Raw genomic sequence first — 26278 nt, 5'->3', positions numbered from 1 at the left:
GGGTAGCAAGAAAGGAATGAGGGAACTCCCAGGAAGGAGCAAGTCTCAGAATGAGGACCAAGAGACCTGAGCATTCAATTTATAAAATGGAGATCATTAGTAATGCTGATTAGCAGTTTTGATCTGGGGAGGTCACTTGTTAATGTAATATATTCTATCTGTGGACTTCCACTGCTGTCCTTGTTTCCTAGAATTAACATACATAATCCGTGGTGACTCACTATTCCAAGATGGATTTTATTTGCTTACTTTTTAAAAATTTGTTCTTTTTAGGTCTACACGACAGTACAGTATATTTTGGCATGTTATACATATATGGAGTATAAGTTATTCTAACTAGGATACTATTCTTGTGGTTGTACATGATGTGGAAGTACACTGGTTGTGTATTCATATACGAACACAAGAAAGTTGTCTGGTTCATTCTACTCTCTTTCCTATTCCTATTCCCTCTCCCTTCCTTCATTCCCTTCTGCCTAATCCAATGAACTTCTATTCTTTCCTTCCCTCTATTTGTTTACTTTTAATTTATGATTTTTCTATCTATGTGTGATGTTAGTGTAGAGCTACTTTTATGTATATGCTTTCTAATCTGTATATATATATATATATATATACATATATATATTTATTTATTTATTTTAGTTGTAGGTAGACACAATACCTTTATTTTTATTTTTTATGTGGTGCTGAGGATTGAACCCAGTGCCTTGCATGTGCTAGGTGAGCACTGTACCACTGAGCCACAACTCCAGCCCTCTAATTTGTTTTGATATCAATAATATGCTAACAAAATTATTATCCATCTTTTTTCTTGCTTTAGAATAGCTTATATAAAAAAGGAATCAGGGGCTGGGGAGATATCTCAGTCAGTAGAGTGCTTGCCTTGTAAGCACAAGGCCCTGGGTTCGATCCCTAGCACCCCCCCGCCAAAAAAAAAAGGAATCAGGTGTTCCTTGATTTCTTCCTCTCAAGTAAATTTCTTAGAAAGTCATTTATTTCATATAGATGTACAAATAAATGAATTAGTACTGTTACACCTGGTATTGTCTTATATACAACCAAATCTCTTCTGAATTTGGAATTACATCATTTTCTTTGTTCCAAATACCATTCATGTTTTCTCTATTTTTTTGCTTTATCCAACCTGCTACAGATTGGCCTATTTTAATGGTCCTTTCAAACATTTAGTTTCATTGATTGTGTTATCGGTTGTTGTCTCCACATTTTATAGCTGCAACCTTAGCTTTAATACCTTACTTCTTTCCTTGAATTTGCTGTTTTTGTAGCTTCTTGAATTGACTGTTCAATTTCATCTATTTTTAGCCTTTCTAGTTACAGTGGACATCCATTGCTTTGCCTGCTTCCAGATAGTTAGTTCCCTTCTTTGGTAGTGAAAAAGAACAATCCTATCTTCCACTTAGCCTGTGAGGTAGGGCTGACCTCAAACCTCCAGCTCTAGGTGTGACCAAGTACTTAGGCTTAGCTAACCAAAGTATCACAAGCCCTGCTTGTGCATCCAGCAAAGGACACAGACACTACTCTATTGGTCTCTTCATTCTTATTGAATTGTAACCTCTCTACATTTGATGTACTTTCAACACTGATACACTTACTTAAAGTCAGAGGTGTTGATGAGCTTGGAAGGTACCGTGCCTCAAGAATTTGAAGCTGAATCCTGCTATTTACTGCTTGAAAACAAGTCCCCAGTTCGAGTTCTGCATGGCAAACCTGCATATCAAAAAATGTCATTCAGTATTTAATAATAAAGTGTAGGAATATTTCAAAAATTCAAAATTAAAGGATTACACTTAGAAATTCTGAAAGGACTGCTTTCTACTGACTCTCAAAGCACTAAGTTATAAGAGAAGGATAAGAAGATAAACGTCATAGATTCTGTAAATATAAGGTATTCACGACACAAATGGTATGCCTTTACGCCATGTACAGAGAAACAGCATGCATCCCATTTGTTTACAATAAAAATATATATATATAAAAAAAATAAGGTATTCACGTACATGAATTCTGAAAGTGTTGTACCTGCATACTGGATTTCAATATCAGTGATACCAAAAGACAATTTAAATTAAAAACAAGTTAAATTCCTTAGCAATATTAATGGAAAATCTCCAGTGAAATAAACCAATAGGAAGGAATGCACTTTTAAAATAATTAAATGTAGTCAATTGAGTTATTGAGAACATATTAAATATGATAAAGTTACATAAAAGAACTATTAATTTTCCTAATTTTACAATTCAGAGTAGGTGCTATAAAAATTAGAAGACAAAGGATTTCTATAATAAACAGATTTATGGATCCAGAGTTGCATTTCTATCCTGAATGGAAACAAGCCAAAGGAAGGTAGTCAAAGTGATGAGGAAGAGGTTTTAAAAAGTAACAACCTAAGGCAAACTGTAAGATGAAGGCTACAGGCAGTGGAGCAGGGGAAGGGATTAAAACACACTCGTCAGTCCTGCTTACCAACAGCAGAAAAAAAAGTTGGTGATTTATCTATGAAATACAACACAAGTCAGCCTACTTGTGTGGATTCCAAGGTACTTGGAGTGAAAAGTAAGAGAAACATGAAGTTGTCCAGACACAAAAAGATCACCGTTCATGCATTGAAAAAAAAAAATGGGAATAAGAATACAACGTTTTCAGATTTGCTAGAACTGATTTCAATAATTCTACAGAATAGTTGACACTTTACAAAAAGGTTTAGATATTTGGTAATAGCCCAGTATTCTTAATAATTATTGGCTCATTGAGGGGGAGAAAAACAAAAAACTTGGTCTATGTACATGCCATCAACTCAAGCTTGGGTCTTTCTGAATAATGTATCAATTTTAAAACACGATTCTGTGTTAGAGAAACACATGATTCTGTGTTTTTAAACTGTTATGCCATGAGAAGTCAAGAAATAGAAAGTGAAAAGTGAATTGTTTAAAAAGTATAAACTTGAGTTAAGGTTAATTTCCTCTTGAAAAAGTCTAAAATGAGAATAAAACTGTTCATTTTGGCAATAAATGCTGACTTTAATAAATAAGAGAATTTGTTGCTTTTGATGTTAACAACTTTTTTGTGTGAACTAATTTGATAGCCACATGTAAAATAAAGTCTTTGTTGTTAAGAAAAAAGTTGTTTCTGCCCTTGGCATTTAAATTAATACATCAAAAAAACTATAGTGGCTTATTGTTTACAAAACACAAAGATAACCATCATTAAAATTTTTTCATTAATTCTTTATTCATTATGATTTTGTACCCATAATTAAATCATACTTATGAAAACAGCTAAGGGTGGCAAAACTTGTCTTATTGTTACACAATTGCAGAATTCATTCTCATAAACAGCAGCATTTGGCAACGGGTTTGCTATTTCCTACTTGCCAAGGTTATTTCACAAATAATTTATGTTCCAGGACATTAATTCAGATCATGAAAAAATATTCAAAGTAGTTTTCAATCTCATAACATAACAACCAAAAAGTTAATATTCAAATCAATTAGGTGGTATGTGTTAACTATATTTAATGGGTACAAAACTGTAAAAGGTATGATCTCTGCTCCTGAATAATGTATCAATTTTTAAAGAAAACTTTATTAGCCTTCCTGGAATTGTTAAAAAATGAAATGCCAACCATAATCAGGAAGAATCATAATCTGGTGATGTCTGAAAATATCTTCCAAAGGGACATACATGGTAGAGTTCAGAGAGTTGGTTCTGGAATCAAATCTGGACTCCTTGACTACTTACTGGCTGTGCAAGTAGCTTCACTGATTTCTGCATTAGGAAATCAGGAGTGTGGTATGAGCACTAGATCACTTAGCAACCATAAGGTAAGTCAGCCACAAGGGAAATCTCTATAAAGGTCAACTACTTCTTCAGGCAAACTTTGTCTCTTCTATCTTATTCAATACTGAAATTTGAGATCTCAAGTTAATACATTACTATTGGCCAAGGTCAGGAACTCTCCTTAGAAAAATATTAGCTTTACGAAAAGCCGTGCTATTTGTGGTGCAACAATTATCAATTTGGATGGCAGGTACACAAGCCTGACTCTTTCAATGGCACAATTACAATACCTATTTTCCTCTTCAGAACATGAAATGAAGTATAGTATTCTTCTTGTCTTAGCCAATAATTTAAACATCAGCATAAGTAACATAAATGCATTGGTCCTGAATAACCCAAATGCTCTTATTTTAAGACATCAATCTTTGTATCTCTAGCACCTGGCATCCAGATTTCTAACATATGAAATATAATTTAGTAGAAATCCAGTCATAATCATTCATTCAAATTCTCCAAGGCACATAATATCTCAATTTCCCAGAAAATTCCTTCACTGAGTTCTCTTCTGATGTTTTCTGTTTTTAGAGTTTTAATATATGAATTACCCATTTGATTAGTATATTTGTATCTTCTGTAAAATATAGTTGCAGATTACTATCTACTAAGCTAGTATTATATTTTAATAGAAAAGAACAATAATCTCATTTGGTATGCTTTTGTTCATCATTTATTCTTTCATACCTGCCTACATACAAATATTCAGTACCAACAACATGGTGGAACCTTAGTTAATAGAGCATGGTAAAACATGAAGAAAACAGATTAAAACTTGAAACTAGTTTTGTTTTATCTAAAATTAAGTAACCTAAATAAAGATATGATGTGATAAATGCCATAAAGAAAACATTGGGGACTGAGAATAACAGGGAAAAGATAACAAGAAATTTCAGTTCCTCTAGGTGAACTACAGTAATACTTTGTTTCTTATGTTTTTAATTTCTAATTTCCCCTACACTTTGGTGGTTTGCAAGGCTACACATTAGAATCACTTGGAGAACTTTTGAAAACCACAAATTTTTCTGTCCCAACCCCCAAGAAATTTTATTGACCTACACTTCCAAGGTGATTCATAATGTACAGAAAAGGTTAAGAAGCACTTCAAATCATCATAAATATTTTTGGAAGTAGGTAAAATAAAAATTTTATTTAACTTTAAAATTACATATAGATTTGACCTTATAAAATAGGATTGATCTCTATAAATGTTGTCCTGATAGAGAAACTATATAATTAAATTATTAGGAATCTCTAAATAAAGACAATGTTCAGCTGGCCAGTTGAAAGAAGTAAACATCAGGTCCCAGAAATCAATCAAGCACTACAGGTAAGCAAGGGTAAACAAAACAAACAAACAAAAAACTCAGTTGTAAAACTTCATTTCTGGGCTGGAAATATAGCTCAGTGGTACAGCATGTGCTCACCATGCCTGAGGTCCTGAATTCCATTTCAAGCACCAAAAAATCAAAACCCAATTCCATTCTAACCAATTTGTGAACAGATATATTGCTTACCCATGATTAAACCAACTTCCCTAATCTCTATCAGGGCAATCTCAGATTTAGTTTGGACTTTGACCTTATGATTCTTTGTTGATTTTCCCAAGTCATCAGGTACTAGAAAAACTTTTAAAAATGTATTAAAGTTTTTCGTACTTCAGGGTTATTGTACTTGATGAAATATTAATAAATAATGTGCTAGCAGAAGGTAACCCAAGGTTATTTTAAAATAGAGAAACAGTTATGTTGACCTTTCATCAATTATTTCTGAAATATTACTTCCTTAAACTTTTACAGATTCCATAATTAATATTCTAAAGTGTTCAAGTTATCCTCCACAAACAAAATCCTCCTCATTAAGCAATTCTAAGAGTACAAAATACTTTTAACATTACATAGTATTATCACTTACAGAAAATTTTGAAGGTGGTATTATATCCAAAGAGTAATCCATTTCCTGTGTGCTGAGAGTTCTGAGTGACACAGAGCATTCTCCAATGGTTTTCTTCCTGGGAGTTTGGGTTTGAATCTTAAATACAAGTCTTACAGTTTGTAAATGTTGTAGTTTAATAGCAAATACAAAAGTTTCCAAAAATTCAATGACCTTAAAAAACAAGAAAAAATATATAATTGGATGAAAAAAGTTTGATATACTACTACAAAATGATATTTTACTTTATATATAGAAAAGGCATATTTAATTTTTTTACAACAATAAAGAATATTTTTTCCACTTTTTTTATTGGTACATTTTAGTTGTACATACTCATGGGATTTGTTATTTATCAGTATATGACACAATATAACAACATAATTTAAAAAATTTTTTAATGTAAATGAAAATGAGAAGAGCCATACTTGTTTTTCCAGAGTTTATTCTGGATACTACCTTCCCTACCTTCACAAATCACCCTTTTAATTACCTAGGATTTCAGGTCAATATCAACACTGAGCTCACCGGAATATAGCTTTTACCCTTTTTAAAAATTAAACTTTTTTTCATCTTTGGATCTAGGACATCCTTCCTGCTATTCACCACAATTCTTCAACAGTGAAAGTAGTGCAACAATCTCACATGTGAGCACCTTCAGTGCCCAGAATCTTGAATTATCACATGGAGAGATTTAAATTATCTCCTTAAAGGAGACTAAACACTAGACCATTCTTTTCTATACACTTCCTTCTTTCCGTCTTTAGTGCATTCTTTTGAAAAGGCAAGCTATCTAAGCAACTAAAATACATTATTTTTGAGACTGTGGCCACATTTTCACTCTCACTAAATAGCTTACATCTGCACAGTCAGAATAATGTTTCTAGAATCTCCCCACTACTGAACTTTTTCTTTAAGGCTTTCAAGCCACAGGACCACTCTGACAGTATACATTACACATAAAATGTTAAACAAGTTTACAAATTAAGCAAGTATGCAGGTTTACTTCACATTTTCCACATTGTGTCACAATAGGGATCTCCCAAAAATTTACTATATAAAAATAAATGTTAAAAATGAAAGATCCGATGTAGGTTCCAATAAACTAACATTTTCCCCACTAACTTTCCTAAGTTAATTTAGTTAATTTTTAAAGAAGTAAAATTGTTTAATTCAGAAAGTATTCAACCTTGAGTGGTAGAATTATAGCCAGAGTTAAGCTTTTTTCCATCTAGGCTTTCTATGATACATGTTTTCATAAAGTGAGATCCTGATATATACATTACACACACCAATTTTTGATCACTGCCTTTTTCTCTAATTTACCCCATCCTTAAAAACTCTTCCTATACATTATTTTTCACAGATGCCTAGTATTCTATCACATAGTGTTATGGGTTGAATTGTGTCATATCCAAAGTTCTAACCCCCAGTACATCAGAAAGGACATCATTTGCAAACGGGGTTATTGCCGATGTAATTAGTAAAGTTAAAATAAGGTAATATGGGTGTAGGGTGGACCCCAATCCAGTATGAGTAGTGTCTTTGTAAGTAGGTGGCCATGTGAAGACACAGAAACAGGGAGAACACCATATGAAGATGGAGGCAAAGGCCAAAGTTACGCATCACCCAAGACAAGAAATAAGGAAAGCCAAAGATTGCTGGCCATCACAGAATCTGGGAGAGAAGAGTGGACAGATTCTCCCTCAGAAAAGGAACCAACATTGCTGATACCTTGATTTTGGATTTCAATTTTTTTTTTTTTTTCCGATGCTAGGGATTGAACCCAGGGTCTTACACATGCTATACAAGCACTCTCTATCATTGAGCTCTATCCCTAGTACCAAACTTCTGTTATTTTAAAGCCATCCAGTTTGTGGTACTTTTTTTTTTTTTTTTTTTTTTTTTTTTTTAACAGCAGCCTTAAGAAATTAATTAAATGGGTATACCGTCAGGTCCTTTATGAGACTCTGAGATTGTTTTTAACTTTTTCACTACGAAAAATCACCAAGAATATTTTATATAGTTTTGTTTGGATTTTAGATTATTTCCAAGGAGTAGATTCCAAGTAGAATTACTATGTTAAAAAGTAGAAATATATAAGGTTTTGATGTATACTGTCAAAAGCATTTCCAGAAAGTTGTATATTCTAGCATACCTGTAAAATATTTCCTTATTTCAAGAAGAAAAAAAGAGAAAGATCAATATGTAATTTAAATCTGTATTGCTATGATTGATAACAAGAGTAATGCTTTGTTAGTCATTTGAATTCTATTTTTAAATGATATGCTCTTTTAGAAGATACCTTTTCATTTTTATATAAAACCATAAGTTTTCAACTATATCAAAAGATAATAATGAACATGCATTAATGTGAAAATAAGAATTTATGAAAGCCAGGTCCATAAAGTCCTCCAGTTACAGTGACTGGAAGTACTTAAAAGTGATTAATTGCAATTGTGCAATTATTTTTCAAAGCCAATGTTAGGCACAAGAAAAAATGAAAACATACACATTTATTTTTCTTTCAAAAAGATTTCTTATATATTGTTAATCCTATATATATTTTAGTGATCAAAATTTTCTTTTTAATTGCATCTTAATATTAGACAATAAAATGTCAAAACATTTTGAGACTTAAAATTATCTTTAATTTTAAGGAATACATAACTTTTAGTTTCCTAAAAGTAAAACACTTTCTTATTCTTTACAGGGATAAAAGTGATAGCTATTAGAAAAACAGAAAAGAAATTCAAACATAAACAGTTACTTACATGAGAAGCTTCCTTTGCTGATGACTTGAAATGCACTGGTTTGGGCAATGTTAGTATTCCCTTTACAGAAACAGTGGGAGTATCACCATAACTAGAAGGCCAACTTAAATCTATGCACTAAAAAATTAAAAGTGTAGTTAGAATTTTACAAAGGAATCAGACAACACAAATATTTGATATGTTTGTTGAGTTAATGGCTTTGGATAAAAATTTTAAATATAAATATTTTGTACACTGAATGACTTTAAAGATTTCTAAAATAAACCTTAGTATATACTGAGACTTCATGTTTCATCCACATTAAAAAAATTGATATTAAATACAGATACATTAATTTTTCTCTTGAAGTTAAAGACATACATATAGGGCTGGGGTTGTGGCTCAGTGGCAGAGCGCTTGCCTAACCCATGTGAGGCATTTGGTTCAATCCTTAGCACCACATAAAAAATAAATAAATATATTCATAAAAAATATACTCATTACACTACATGTTTATTTTCTTAAATGCTTTTTTTTTTTTTTTCTTTGGTACTGGGAACTGAACTCTGGGCACTCTACCACTGAGCTTCATCCCCAACCCTTTTTGTTTTTTATTTTGAGAGAGGCCTCAAACTTGGAATCCTCCTGCTTCAGCCTCCCAAGTCACTGGATTACAGGTGTGCACCGCCAAGCCTGCTTCTTAAATGCTTTATTAAGTACTATTTCCTGCAAAACACTATAAAACCCTAAATTCCCAACTATTAACCCTTTCCTCAGAAGAGAGCAACAGCAGGTGTCTAAATATATAATTTTGTTATAAAAGTTGGTACTAACTATACTAACTTACCTGTAAAACTGTGATCCAGATCTGCTCCACTGAAGAATTATAAAACAATTTCACATTCAATCTGCCAAAATCTCTCTCATCTCCTGAGAGAGTAATTGTATCTGAATTGTAAAAAAAGACAAAAGATGTAATCTTATAAATTCAATTTTAAGAGCACAACTGAAAAATGCCCACAATTACTTTTTAAAGTTTCCGATTTAGTAGGGCAAAAGTCATACTTCTATGTTTTATTAAAGACAAGAGGTGACATAAACTATAAAAACTTCACAGTTTAAAATTTTAACCAAATTGTAGTGTGAGGCATTTAAGTTAAAGCTTTGAAAAACACTTTCCAAAAAATGTTTATATGGTTTTAGTACTGTATGCTTCTGGAACTTTCTTCATTCATCTACTTTAAAACAAACATACAAAGATATTTAACAGCTTCACATTTTAAAAACTGATTCATACTGACCACTGAGAAATGGACCATCTGATCTGAGTATCTACATGCAGACAATACTGTCAACACAGATATAATCATGTAGAACTTTTGTTTTTAGTTGATCATGTTCACTTTCAAATTACTAATGAGTATAAAAATGGAATCTTATATTTCTTACCCAGGCTTCTGTTACTCCCCTGAGAATTTTTTCTTGAAGATGTACTGCTGGGTACACTAGACAATGAATCATGTCTCTACAAATAGAATTTTTTAGTTAGAAATTATATATCAAACTTTAAGGATTCTTATTCTTATGCCCCAGTATCTACCCTAGTATCAAACTGCATGTTAATCATTTTGACAGTGTTACTACTGGAGAAATTCCCACTTTTGGATAGTTAAAGAGAAAATAAGTTTTCTCTGTGTGTTATCAGAAAAATCTTAAACATCTTACTAAGTAATATATTGGAAAGTCTCTGCTGATTTTGGTTTGATTTTATAATAAAGAGAAGGAGATTATCTTAATTCCATACAAAAACATTAATGACAATCAGAATATGTTTGGAAATGCCCAGGTACCTAAAAACCTGCAAAACAGCATTATTAAAATATGGTCCCTCTGGTAGAAATAAAAACTCAGGCTCCACCACAGGGCTGCTGCATCAAAAATTCTGGGTGGCAAGGGATGGCAATCTATATTCTAACAAGTTCTCCAAATAATTCTGATGCATGATAAAGAATTGCTGCTATAAAGAATTAAGTCTGCAAGAAATTAACTTGACAGAATTATTAAGGATGATTTAGAATAATGTCCATTGTAAAACTGTAAGTATATATAATTACATGTGAAGAAGACCACAAGTATATATAAAAACATTTGCACAGATTTTACTTTCACTTATAGGAATACAGATGATTTGTCATTTTACTTTGCTTATCACAATCTTCTAATTTTAAATGGTCATAGTTTATTTGCACTAAAAATTAAAACTTTTTAAATTATCAAAAAAGTTATCTCTGGCTGCAGTTGCGCATGCTCGTAATCCCAGCTACTCGGGAGGGTGAGGCAGGAGGACTGCAAGTCTGAGGCTGACCTGGACAATCTAGCAAGAATCTGCCTCAAAATAAAATTTTCAAAAGGGCTGAGGACATAGCTCAGTGGTAGAGAGCTTGCCTAGCATGCATAAGGTTCTGGGTTCGATCCTCAGTACCACAAAATACAAAAACAAAATAACTCAAAAGTAGGATACTGCATTAATATCAGTGAATAAAGCTCTACACCTTGATAGGAATGCTAATTTTTTAATAATAACTTTCAATAAAGAAAGTCGATAAGTACTTTAACTATACCATTTAAAATTCTAACTGCCTCAAGATTCCTTAAGTGCATACCACTGAGAGAGAAAATTCACAAAAAACAAACAAAAGAAACATATTGCTTTTCATTACTCAAATGAGAACTTCCTAAAATAATACATATGGGAAATGTATTTATTGTCCAAATATTAGAATAGATATATCCACAAAAGCATGTTATTTCTAACGTAATTTAAACATTTCAGAATTTTTAATTTGAAAAAATTATCACATGTAATAAAATTTATATAACTACTTTACCTGGATGAATCTCTGAGATGAACTTGTAAGATCAAACATAGATTTGCTTAGGCCGGGGGAACCAGGAAATTTGCTAGTCCTTAGATCACAAACTACACAGGGAAAAGAAATAAGTGCTGATTTTGTTTTGTTTTGTTTTGTTTCTTTGTTTTTCTTTGGGGGGGAAGGGGACTGGAAATTGAACTCAGGGGCACCTGACCACTGAGCCACATCCCCAGAGCTATTTTGTATTTTATTTAGAGATAGAGTCTCACTGAGTTGCTTTAGCACCTTGCTTTTTCTGAGGCTGGTTTTGAACTCTTGATCCTTCTGCCTCAGCTTCCCAAACTGCTGGGATTATAGGCATGTGGCACCACAGCCGGCTTCAAAGTACTTATTTTTATAGAAAAGAAAATGACACACTGAAATTCCACCTAATTATCATAAGCTAAATCTCTATAGGAATACATCATAAATATTATGTGCAAATCTATATAAGAAATAAAGTCATCTGATGAGATCTATAACATTTTTCGTTATTTTACTTTTTAATTAAAATTATTTTAAATTTTTACAGACTGCATTTTGATTCATTGCACATAAATGTGGTACAACTTTTCATTTCTATGGTTGTACACAATGTAGATTCACACCAGAATGTTTTCGTTATTTTACTTTTGTTTGAAACAGAAATCAAAAGAAATTCAAACAACACATTTTCATATCCACATCAAAATGGATTTTTGCTCACATTCCTCAATCCTTCATCTGAGAAGAATATCTAAGAGGATATAAGTACTGTGCTATATGTACTTCAACTATTTAATGAGCACTTATCACATTAATAAAAATGAATTCTGAATCTTATGTGCTCCTTTCTAGTATCCTTCTGAACTCAGTAAATCAACTTATATTCTAACACAGTGGGAAACACAAAACAGGCCCAGTGGTAAATATCTCTTCTTTATTTTCAGCGCCCCACCCTGAATCCAGTGGCAGAGATAGCTATATACTAATTATCCTAAAAAACGGGGGATTTTGTGAATTACAGACACACATGATAGTTTATAATTGGAATAGTTTCAAATATGAAACTAAAGTTCCATAGTTACTTAAGTATTTTCTATTCTGTTTATATTTCTAATCACATAAGTTTTTAAACTCATCACTCTAACTAGAACATGAAAGAAAAAGTTTGTAAATATCTGTTATAGAGTTTATGGGATACATGGTGTATACATGAATAAACATGATCTAAAAATAACTTTCAAAAAGGAAAAATTAAATAAAATTTGTAACAACCAATAGACATAATGCATTAATCTTTCAGTTTTTAAACTAGTCATGTTGTTTATCACAACACTTTGAAGTCTGCTTTTCTCTTATTTAAAAATTATTTTTAATAATAAAAATCATATCTTCCAGGTCTTAGATTTAATTTGATTGCTAAATTTGTTAAGGAGATACACAGAGGAAAAGCACAAAAAATCTTTTCATACCTGATCCATACAGTCTTGTCGCTTCTGAATGAGGAGGAAAGCGCCGGCTCAAGTCAGGTGAAAAGTGCTGATACATATAGAATGGGTTGTACACATCATAGTTGGGCCCATGCTGGGCCGAACCCGAAAGTTCCACCTTTCGATCTCCAAAAGATGCTCTGGCAGATCCTGAAAGCAAGTGTTTCTAATGTTTTACAACATCCTCTCTTTGGTGTTATTAACCAACAAGTGGTATACTCAAGGCAAAGGAAAAAATGTTTTCTCTCAAGTAATACTAAATTACATGTCTTTGATAGCTTAAAAAAATCAGCATGCATTTATGGAGTTCTAACTATGTGAACTATTGTGCAAGGGATCAGTCAGTAATCTTGTTCTTAAGATAATCTAGTAAATTTTTAGCATTTTCTCTTTGACCTATAGACAGTTCTATATTTCGTAATCTGAGTTTCCTCTTATTTTTTTTACTAACATACAGAACATCTTTTAACTGGAAAAAAATTTTTTCTTAGTGATACACCCTTTTCAAGAGATACAGAACATTTATATGCAATTAAGTTAGAAATCGAGTAACAAGAAGATGAATAAAAATATTTATATGGAAACACCAAGAACTAAGAATAAGCAAAAAAGATAATCTTTAAGAAAAAAATCAAAAGATTTTCTCTATAGGGTAGAAGAATAGAATATTGGCACATTGACAGAAAAATAGATCAATGAAACAGAATACAAGAGGTACCCAGTTTTTATAGATACTTGATTTACAACTGAGGTGGCCCTGCACAGCAGTGGGGACAGTATAGTCTTTTCTCTAAAGTGTTAAGACAATTCAATATTGATATGGAAAAATTATAAGCCTTCATTCAACCAAATATATTCACAAAAATTAATTCTATGAGGGTTGTGAATTTAAATTAAGTGCCAAAGGCAAACAAGTAAAGCTATAGTTAACTTGTAAGTTTTTTACAAACTTAGGACAGAGAAATACTACTTACATGGAACACAGAACATATTAACTACAAAAGTATTCAGCTATACTAAAAGTCAAAATTTCCATTTATCAAAAGTAAGAGAGGGCAGGGGTTGTGGCTCAGAGGTAGAGTATTTGCCTAGCATGTGTGAGGCACTGGGTTCAATCCCCAGCACCATATACAACTAAATAAACCAAATAAAGGTACTGTGTCCATCTGCAACTAAAAATGTTAAAAAAAAAAAAAAAAAAAAACTAAGAGAGTACAAAGGTAACCCATGGAGTGGGAGAAGATATAAATGGCAAGAGTTCATATGAGGAACTCCTATAAATCAGTACGAAAAGGATAGACAAACCTCAATATAAATTGGCTTATGAATTAAATGGGTACTTAAGAGGCCAACAACCTCATTAGTCATGAGGAAAATTAGTTTAAATTCAATGAGATATTACTACACACCAGTATAGTTACAACTAAAAATATTGCCAAGAGCAAACATTTGACAAGAAGCAATGTAAACAATTATACTCTGCTCTTGGGAATGTAAATTGACATAATCACTGTAAATAACCACTTGGCAGTTTCTACTAAAGCTGAAGATATTTATACTCTATGACTCAACGATGCCATTGTAGACATATATCCAACTGAAATTGCTACATGTGTACACTAAGAGACACGTACAAGAAAGTTTCTAAGTATCATTATCCATAATAGCCAAAAATTGAAAAAGAACCTCAAATGTAAATAACAGTAAAATAAAAAGTAGTATATACTTGCTATATAAAGATACCTTAGAATATGCTATACAGAAAACTACTGTATGCCATTTAGAATAAACTGTAATGTACACTTACACACAAATACTGAAAACAAACTGAAACTACTAACAACTTGAATCTCAATGTTGAATGAAAAAACATAAAAGAATATATACTGGTATCATTTCATTTAAATAAAGATCAGAAAACAAAAAAGAAATTAAACCACAATTAAGGGAAATGTGCTTACTTGGTAAGAAGAATAACTAGAAACTTATAATGATTGTAAAAAAACTAAAAATAAAATCACCAGATGATCCACTGACCCTACTCCTAGGTGAGGTATATATCTGAAGGAAATGAAGTCAGCATGCAAGACACCTGCATACCCATGTTTACTGAGGCACTTGTCACTACAGCCAAGACATGGAATCAGTTTAGGGGCCATCAACAGACTAATGGATAAAGAAAATATGGCACATATACACAGTGAAGTATGTATTAAGGCATAAAAAGAATGAAATCCTGTCACGAAGGAAAAACAAGCCAGACCAGGAAGGCCAGCATTGCATGTTTTCTCTTATATGTGGAAACTCAAAAAACAATATTAAATTATAAAAAGATGACCAAGTAGAAAAGTAACTATTAGGAGCTGGGAAGGGGACCCAAGGGAGTAGGGAGAAAGGGCAGGATGAGAGGGGCAGACCAGAGGGTGGACATAATCCTTGCACTACACAGGCATGCAAGGAAATGTCTCAGTAAAACCCATTAATTTGTACAATTTGTGTTAATAACACAAAATGCAACTCTGATTACACTGGGTGACTGACAGAAAGGGGAAAGGGAGGCTTTTGGGGTTGCTGATGATACTCTATTTATTTACCTGGGTGCGGACTACACAGATGTTTTGCTTTGTAATAAATTATTGTACCATGTGTTTCTGTTTTGTGCATTTACCTATGTGTGTATATCTTATAATTAAGAAATTCCATAAGGTTAATAATCATTTGGGGAATAAAATACAGACATACAATAAAGTTTTTCCAAGGCTTAAAGGCTTAAGTTACTGTCATCTTTTAATTCTTTTTGTCCCACTTAAAATGGAACACACAGAAACTGGTGTTTTTTGAATTTATCTAAACAATAAAACAAGTGATTCTGCCTAGATGTAGGAAGAGAAAAGTAAAATATGGAATATTAAATGGGATTTTATCCTCACCCTGGTTCAAATAATGGTTACAATCAAGTATAGCACATAGGAGAGAGAAGCCTAAAAGGAAGTGTGATGTCAGAGTCACCACCTGCACACCTTATAAACTGACACTGAAATCACTTGGCAAACAGTGACACAAAATCTTTAAGGTGACCTGAGTAGCACTGATATTTAGGAAGAAATTGTTCTACAGTATTACCACCAAGATGATTTACAAGCTTAATAAGCTATACTTTAAAAAGAATACACTATTCTCATTTCATTTTTCCTTTATGTGAGTAATTCTCACTAGAGATAGCCAATTTTCCCCTGAGATAGTATATTGTGATATTTTTTTACATTCAAGTAGAATTTCTCTCAATTTACTAAACTATAAAACCAAATGTAAAGTTACATGGTAGCTTACCCCTCTCAAGAGCCAAATTTAAAATTCTTTAAATTTGAAATGCATATTCTTAGTGGACAAGTAGTAGATATGTGAAAACACAAAAACAGCACAATGATAATAGTAAAATTTTTTTATTAAGGCAGTAAGGTACAGTTGTAATAACACCTATTATCAAGTAAAAACTTCAAATATTTCAAACATAATTATAGTCACTATTGATAGGGGTCTATCTTCTCAAAAATTTGTCCTCCATCTCAGTTCATCACTCGCAATGCATCCACACACATACCTACACACATATGACTCATGCTCCAAGAGTACTTTCTTGAATCTAAGAAAATAAAGTAATTTTCTGGGCTGGGGTTGTGGCTCAGTGGCAGAGCGCTTGCCTAGGATACATGAGGCACTGGGTTTGATCCTCAACACCACATATGAATAAAAAATAATGAATTGTGTCCATCTACAACTAAAAATTTTTTTAGGAATTTCTTCAATATATAAAAATTAGATGTCTGTTACATCCTCAATGAACCTACAATTTAAGAGTTAATTTTTTCACTCATTCAACTCCAAATGCAGTTTATTTTCTAGTGAGTGCAATGAGAAAAAAGAAAAGTCATAATATATTTCTAGGTAGCTATTTCTTACTTTTTTCCTGATGATAAAAATAATACATAAAAATAGCCTGTATGTCTCAGAATAGAGAATTTATTAAACAATTACTATACACCCATATGATGAAATACTATGGAGCCATTAAAAAGCAATGAATAAGCCAGGCATGGTGGTGCATGCCTATAATCCCAGCATCTCAGGAGGCTGAGGCAGGAGGATCATGAGTTCAAAGCCAGCCTCAGCAACTTACATGAGGCCCTTAGCAACTCAGCAAGACCCTGTCTCTAAATAAAATACCAAAAAGGGCTGGGAATGTGACTCAGTGGTAAAGTGTCCCTGGGTTCAATCCCTGATACCAACAAAAAAAAGGAATGAATATGAAAACATGTTCGCCAAGTATGATATGAATAAAACATTATGAGATTACTTGCACAGTTTAGTCCTAATGTTGTTAACAAGTATGAAAAAAAGCAGTAAGATCAACTGATCGTGTCCTGTGAACAAGAACTATTTTTTTAATTGGTTCTTTTTAGTTATGTGTGACAGTAGAAAAACTATTTTTGAGAGATACTTGATATGCACTGGGTTCATCTTTCCTTCTTTCCAAAAACAAAAATCCCTTCTACCAGACCCAACTCTCCTACAGATAACAACAAACTCCAGGGTGAAAACAAAGCAAAAGCCCTGAAGAAAAAAGAAAAGTAGTGCAGATTCTGGACAGGAGTTGACTCTTGGAAAAAAGGTAAGGGCCTAAAGCGAGTTACCTGTTTTTTGATAACTTTTAGCCTGAGAACAGGTCAAAGTTGACACCACACAGGATACATAAAACTCCAATAGCAAATGCACAGAAAAACCAGAGAGAAATTCCAGGCAACCAGAGCTGCTGGAAAGAAAGGTGGGAATCCTGGAAAGGAGAGAGTCCCAAATTTTATGAAGGAAAGCTGCTTAAATATCTGACTGATACATGAATCACCATACAAGGTTGCTGCCAAGACAGAATTTGTAGTCCACATTCAACCAAGTTATGTATCTGATGGGAGGGAGGGACAAAGGAAGGAAACAAGGGGAAGGAAGGGAGAGGAGGAGGGAGAAAGAATTTCTCAGAACAAGGTAACTAAATCTAGAGTATCCACAATGTAACATTCAATGTCAAGAATACAATTCAAAATTATTCCATATACAAAGAAACTGGAAAGTGTAATCCATTCTCAAGAAAAAAGGTTTAAGTCACAGAATCCAAATCTAGATGACCTAGATGTTAAAATTAGCAAAGATTTTAAAACTTTAAAGGAAATAGGCTTGCAGTAATATAAAAACAGAAAATTACAGGAGACAAAAACTATGAAAAAGAACCAAATATAAATTCTAGAATTGAAAATGCACTTCTAAAATAAAACATTAATTAGATAGGCTGAATAGCAGAATGAAGATCACAGAAGTAAGAGACTGTGAACGTGAAAAGAGATCAACATTACCCAATCTAAATAAGAGAAAGAAAAAAATATGATTAGAAAAAACTGAACAGTCTCAGAGCCCCATAGAACACTATCAAAGGTCAAAATATGTGTAATTGGAATCCCAGGAGATGGGGAGAGAGAATAGGGCAGAAAAAATATTGATAGGATTGTGGAATACATATTTATATATATAATATATAAATATATATTTTCCAATATTCAACAAATATATACTTAAATTTCAACAAATACACATAAAACTCAGGACACATACACTTGGGCAGTTGCCTATAAGATTTATGTCAAAAGAAGAAACTGTAAACAAATCACTGAACTTTTAAGTATTCAGAAGACAGTGTATTGATGTCTTTAATTTACTCTAACATGCATTATCCATCCCCAGCCAAAAAAAGGGGTATTAATAATGCAAAGAATAACAGGTAGGTGAAGAGATATGTGATAAAAATAAGTACTGAAAATGTTAATAGGAGAATTTTTGTGTGGTAGACACACAGGTAGGTATTCACTGTTAAGTTCTTCAACTTTTCTGTATGTTCAAATTTTTTCTAATAAAATTTTGAGGGGGAAAAGTCACTGATTGGTGGTGTTTCAATGGAATAACACAAAATATTTTAGAAAGTTACACAAAATTTTTTTCATCTTATCTTCATTAATCCCTGGCCTCTACAACATAAACCAAATAACAGTCAATGACTCTACCTATGCAGGTAGCTATTCAGTCTGGGGAGTACAGACCAGTGAGGAAACAAGGGAAGGAAAAAGGACTACTTGGTTGTTTCCTTATTTCTCATTGTGCCACATTTTAGAAAATGGCAGATAAGAAACTACTTGTTTTTGTGTTTATTGATCAAATACAGAATAATTCTTTATTTTTTTCTTTCTAGATATGTGAACAATTGCTGAGGTATATATTATTCTTGTTTTAAAACACCAAATCGATACACAAAATATGTTCATCTGATCAGATTTCATGCTGGGACCATTCAAAAACACTATACATTCAGTTCCTCTACAGAAAGTGCAAATCAAATAAAAATCAAAATATAAAATTTTAACATAAATTTTGTATTAAAGATATAAAAAAGCAAAATAACAGCAGTAACGATATTTTTAAATGCTGCATGTTGAGTTTTAAATCCTGCTCTTTTATTGTTTACCTTCAAGTTCTTCCAGATGAGAAGGAGTTCCTTGTGCCCTGGGCTGAATATAAGATAACTTAAACTTAGGCACCACAAATGGTACTTCTTTGCCATCAGAGGGTAATTTGGAAAGCAAATAATCCTCAGTACAGCCAACCTGAGGTTTTACAGACACAGAAGTCAACGGAGGTATACACACAGTGGTAGTCTGACTATTTGAGATTGCTGCTTTAAGGTCTCTTTCCACAGAAGCTGCATATAAAAGAAGAAAAAATAAAAATAGAAAAAAGTCACAAATATGAATAGGTGTTACACATAATGATCTAAACCTAGAATGCTTCAGTACTTATTTAATCATTTTAGAAGAAATTCCTGATACATAAAATACTCTTGAGTCCTATCAAGCACTTCTAAGAGACTGTTAATTTTGGCCAGTCAACATTTGAACAATTAACACAATATTTGTTAAAGTACATTACCATATCATAATGGTTAAAAGTAGTTTTTAAAGAGTCTCATTTCCCCAAGAGTTCACTGATGAAAAACAAGTTCATTTTGTAGCTAATTTCATAACTCTTTCAAGTGAGAAATCTAGACATTTAAAAATGGGTTTCATTGTAGCATATTCATACATGAAGATAACATACTTCAAAATCAAGAATCAATAAAAGGGATGGATTCAAACTAAAAAGTTTCTTCACAACAAAAGCTGTGAAGAGAAAGCCTACAGAATGGGAGAAAATCTTTACCACATGCACCTCAGAGCATTAATCTCCAGGATATATAAAGAACTCAAAAATTTTAACACCAAAAAAAATTTAAAAACCAATCAATAAATGAGCTAAGGAACTGAACAGATACTTCACAGAAGAAATACAATTGATCAACAAATATATGAAAAAATGTTCAACATCTTTAGTGATTAGAGAAATGTAAATCAAAAAAAAGATTTCATCTCGCTCCAATCAGAATGGCAATTATCAAGAATACAAGCAACAATAAGTTTTTGGCAAGGATGTGGGGAGACAGGTACACTCACATATTGCTGGTTGGACTGCAAATTGGTGCAGCCACTACGGAAAGCAGTGTGGAGATTCCTCAGAAAACCTGGAATGGAACCACCATTTGACCCAACTATCCCACTCCTCAGTTTAAGGACTTAAAATCAGCATTCTACAGTGACATAGCTACATCAATGTTTATAGCAGCTCAATTCATAATAGCTAAACTCTGGAACCAACCTAAGTGCCCTTCAACAGATGAATGGATAAAGAAAAGTGGGCTATATACACAATGAATATTACTCAGCCTTAAAGAAGAATGAAATTATGGCATTTGCCGGTAAATGGATGGAGCTAGAAAATATTATTATGTTAAGTGAAATAAGCCAAACCCAAAAAACCAAAGGCTGAATGTTTTCTCTGACATATGGTTGCTAATTCACAATAAGTGGGGTGAGGGGAGTGGGGGTGGCTAGGAAGAATAGAGGTGCTTGGATTAGACAGAAGACAGTCAAGGGAGGGGAACGGGTATGGGGATAGGAAGAACAGTAGAATGAATTGGACATTATAACCCTATGTGCATATGTGATTACATGACCAGTGTGACTCCACATCAAGAACAATCAGAAGAATGAGTTTTGCTCCATTTATGTATGATGTGTCAAAATGCATTCTATTCTGTATATCTCTTCAGAATAGAAAGAAAAAAATAACATACTTTGATCATATCCACTCCCTCCCACACCATTGCCCTTTTACCTCCCTCTCCCCATTCCATCCCCTTCCTTTTTCTGATTACCTTCATATTTTCCCCCCACCCTAGATTCCTAGGGTGGAATTTTCCCCTAGATTAGGAAAAATGTGACACTTGTTTTTGAGTCTTTTTTCATTTATGATCTATAGGGCCACCCATTTTCCTGCAAATGGATATGATTTCATTCTTCTTTATGGCTAAATAACAGTCGATTGTGTATATACAACAAGGATGTAGATGATTCCGTGACTTGGCTATTGTGAATTGTGCCATGATAATCACGGGCATGCAGGTATCTCTACTGTACGCTGACTTAATTCCTTTGGGTTTATACCCAGGAATGGTTTAGCTGGATCATACAGCAGTTCTATTTTCAGTTTCTTGAGGAACCTCTCCTTACTGATTTCCATGGTGGCTGTACTGATTTACATTCTCACCAACAGCATGTAAGGTTCATTTTCCCCCCACCTCCCCACCTGCAATTTATTGCTTTTTGTATTCTTGATGACCACCACTCTGACTGGGGTGAAAAAAAACTTCAATGTAGTTTTAATTTGCATTTCTCTGGTGGCTAAAGATGTTGCACATTTTTACATATTACTGGCCATTCACACTTCTTCTTTTGAAATGTGTCTGTTCAATTCATTTGCCCACTTATTGATTGGGTTGTTTGTTTTTTAGTGTTCAGTTACTGAGTTATTCATATATATCTGGATATTAATCCTCTAGTAGAGCAGATTTTCTCCCATTTTGTCGGTTGTTTACTCTTCAACAAAGCAATTCTGTTGTCAATGCTACTGACTGGTTAACATGAGTCTCAAATACATAAAGCAATACCAAGGAGACAAAAGTATCCAAATCTACACACATCTCCACCAAAACAAAAAATAAAATGTATGCTACTCTAGATATATACCATATCATCAACTCTCCCTTGTCCTCGCTTCTGTGACCCATTTTATCCATTCTCTGAAATTACACGTGATTCCTAAGCTGCAAGACCAAAATAGGCAGGTAAGCGACACTAAAGTTCATCTTTATGTTTAGTATTATTTGTAGAATGAATACAATCACTGTAGTATAGGAACTTTCAGAATGTTTTAAGGTAAAAAAGAAGCCTTCTGTTATGAACTGGATATGATTTGAATATATCTTCCAAGGATTTATGGATTGAAGTTTTAAAAAATTTTTTTTATTTGTTCTAATGAGTTATACATGATAGTAGAATGCATTTTGACACATTGTAAATAAATGGAGCATACTTTCTTATTCCTTTGGTTGTACATGGTGCTGAGTCTCACCTGTAGAGTAATCATATGTGTATGTAGGGTAATAATGTCTATCTCATTCTATTGTCCTTTCCCTCCCCACTCACCCACCCCTCCCCTCACTTCCCTCTGCACAATTCAAAGTTCCTTCATTCGTATTAGAGAAAACATTTAGTCTTTGGTTTTGGGGAGACTGGCTTATTTCACTTAGCACAATATTCTCTAGTTCCATTCATTGACCTGCAAATGCCACAATTTCATTCTTCTTTAAGGCTGAGTAATATTCCACTGTGTACAAATCCCACATTTTCTTTATCCATTCATCTGTTGAAGGGCACTTAGGTTGGTTCCAGAGTTTAACTATTGTGAACTGAGTTGCTGTAAACATTGATGTGGCTGTGTCACTGTAGTATACTGATTTTAAGTCCTTTGGGTATAAACTGAGGAGCTGGATAGCTAGGTCAAATGGTGGTACCATTCCATGTTTTCTGAAGAATCTCCATTTATTTGTTGAAGTTTAATTCTCACTGTGATGTATTAAGAGGGTGGAAACTTAATCCAACTATGAGTTTAGAAGTGGGGCCCTTGGGAAGTAATGAAGATTAGATAAGATCAAGTGGGATCCCCATGACTGAATGCTAGTAGTTTTTAAAAGGGAAAGAGATTGGGACACACACATTCACTTCCTGTCTCTTGCTATGTGAGGAGACCCTGCACCATCTTAGGATTCTGTCAGCAAGAAGGCCATTACCAGATGCAGCCCCTTGACCTTGAACCTCCAGAACCATGAGCCAAAAGAAATCTCTTTTTGTTAAAACTTAGTCTGTAATACCAAGTTGTACTGTGTTACAGGCACCAGAAAACAAACTAATATACCTCATACTCAAATATATTAAGAAGCTCTGCCATAGACTAAAAGATATATAAGAAAGAATCAAGAAAAATAAAGTCCTAGTCATAACCCTGAAGAGATAAGGAAACCATACAATAGAAAGGGGAATCTCCAGGGGGTCCTTGATAAATGTGGGTCATAATAAAGTTATGGGAGTTTCACCCATTGGTCATTCACTTATATAGTGTTTTTTAATGTACTGTTCATAAATTAGAAATTTCCTTTATTATGTTGAAACATTTGTCCAAGAATGTTGTCCCCCAAACACACTTCTCTACCTGCCTTTGCCTATATCATTCCACCCACCTGTCCATGTTCAACTATCACATTCTCTTTCTACCTCTTTCTTCTGCTCAGCATGCTAAAATGCTGCTCAGACTTCCATGGCAAATGTCATCTTCTTTATGGTGATTTCCAGGTTACTAGGTTGAATTCATCTCTCTTCCCTCTGTTTCAGCATACCTGGAGTTCTGGAATACTCACCTACTGTGCCTTCTCGTTTTGTTTTCCCCACAGTGTCAGGAAACACTCCCAATTTGTCTTATATTACATGATGTCATAAATAAGGCACTAAAAAAATGTTTACTGAAATCAAAACAAAATAAAACTCACAATTGTGCTTTTCTGTTTCACCATAGAAACATCCTCTACAGCAACTCTTTATAAATTCTGCTGCCATTACATTCAATTTCCAATGTCACACAAAAGATAGAAACTTTCAATTCTGATATAAACCTGATGGTAGAATAGAAAGCAAGTCAAAATCATCGTGCTTAATGTCATTAGATATCATCAAATAAATCATATTATCTATCTTTATAAGACATAATGTTAAGGCTGCAAAGTAAAAATATTTAAGAGGATGATAGATTTTTTGTTCCCATATAGAATTTTGTATAATCTAGGATTCTTTTAAATTATTAAAATGGTATGCTTAAAGATTACTTAATGAACAATGTCCATATTAAAATCCAACAAAGAAAAATCCCATTCTCAATTTACTCTTAAGTGATATACCTAAAACTACATACAAGAAAAATTTGAAAGAAAACATAGCACTCATTAAAAAGTATGAAAAATTTACTTTCTCCATATCCATTATTTTGTAATTCAAAATCCCTTTAACTGGAGCCAATAAACAAATAACTGTATAATTTATGTAATTTGAATCCCTGGAATTAAAAGTATATATTAATCTCTCTCTCTCTCTCTCACACACACACACACACACACACACACACAAAACACCCCATAAATAAAGTACAGTTCAAATAAAGGAAGTCTGTTTTATATGTACGAGGAACATAAAATTGTATAAGAACTTCACGTCCAATTTCCAACCTTGGTTTCAAGGTCTTTGTTTCAAATGCATTCTCTTCATTTATGTCTACTTCCAAGTCATACATTTTTTGATGGGAAATTTAAAACATATGCAAAGAATACAGGATAACAAAACCCAAATTACCCAAATAAAACAATTACCATTTCATGAAAATCTTAATTTCAATTATCTCAGCCTCCCAACTTACCCAGTAACATCCTTTGGGTTATTCTGAAATAAATTCCAATCATATAATTTCATCCATAAGGACTTAATTAGTAATCTAAAAGATATGGCAGAAGGATCCAGAGGTTAAAACTTCAAGAGGCTCTCACCAGCTGAATATGGATCCCTTCAAACATTAAAACAAACAGTATTTGTAACAAACAGTATTTGTAATATCAAATATTTCAAAAGGTATGTACTTATTTTAAATATATACGCTTCTTGAAATATTTAACCATATATATAGTTATGTGTATATACATATATATATACCAAAATAGCATTATCACATATAAAAAATTTACCCTTAGCAACTACTCAGTGTTTAAGTTCCCTTTGATTTCAATCCTTTAATAGTTGCTTTGTTGAAACTGAGACAAAAATTTGTATTATTTCATCTTTTGCTACTGGAAACAATGCCAAGATATCTCTGGGCACATATATTTTTCAATCTATATCTGTAAGATAGAGGACTATGGGGTCAAAAGGTATATATGTGTAATTTTGCTTGTATTGCTAAGTTTCCCTCTGAAACTATATCATTTTGTATTCCCAAAGTATGAGAACACCTGTTTCTGTCACCAACAAAATATGTTGTCCAAATGCTGGACTTTTGCCATGTGATAAGAAAGGGATCATCTTGTGTTCTTTTAATTTGCATCTATTTTATAAGTGATATGGGTATATTTTCATATAAAGCTAGTCTATATTTGTTTCTATGAATTCTCAGTTCATATCTCTTGCTAATCTTTATTTTATAAAGTTTTTGGTCCTTTCTCATTTTAGAAGTTATTTATATATTTCAGAAATTAGCTCACTGTCCATCATGTAAGTGGTAAAAATTCTTCCAGTTTGTCATTTTTTAATTTATTGTGTCTTCTGCTAATGCATAAGTATGTGTGTATGTGTATGTATACAAACATGCTACATACATATACACATATACTGAGTTTGCAATCAGTATGTACATTGGTTGTATACCTGCACACATATACAGATTGAGTGTCCCTTATCTGAAATACTTGGTACCATAAGTATTTAGGAATTTATGATTTGGGGTTTGTTTGCTTGTCTATTAGATTTTGGAATTTTTGCAAATATATAATGAAATATACTGGGAATGGAAACCAAGTTTACACATGAAATACATTTATATTTCATATACACTTTATATACCTGAAGGTAATTCTGGGCAAGAAATAGTTTCATGGTGTGGAATTTTCTACTTACAGTGTCATGCTGCCACTCAAAAAGTTTATGTAAATATATACAAAGTTACATATAAACATACATAAACATACATGCAATCATACTCTATCATATTTTTCCTTTTTTGCTTCTGGATTGAG

General features: G+C 32.8%; 1 protein-coding gene across 1 annotated transcript in view; it reads right to left on the bottom strand.

Annotated features, from left to right (window-relative positions):
- Positions 1-26278, bottom strand: part of LOC306654263 (tandem C2 domains nuclear protein-like) — a 38335-nt gene that overhangs the window by 5647 nt on the left and 6410 nt on the right. The window contains 10 exon segments of the mRNA XM_079127635.1: positions 1617-1731; positions 5770-5961; positions 8562-8678; positions 9388-9488; positions 9990-10065; positions 11429-11520; positions 12907-13074; positions 19487-19720; positions 23996-24118; positions 24913-24987. Of these exon segments, the coding sequence (XP_078983761.1) occupies positions 1617-1731; positions 5770-5961; positions 8562-8678; positions 9388-9488; positions 9990-10065; positions 11429-11520; positions 12907-13074; positions 19487-19720; positions 23996-24062 (1162 nt within the window). The 5' untranslated portion in view covers positions 24063-24118; positions 24913-24987.

This window comes from Sciurus vulgaris (genome assembly GCF_902686455.1).
Source record: "Sciurus vulgaris genome assembly, chromosome: 2".
NCBI lineage: Eukaryota > Metazoa > Chordata > Mammalia > Rodentia > Sciuridae > Sciurus > Sciurus vulgaris.
This window is presented reverse-complemented; position numbering and strand designations above follow the sequence as displayed.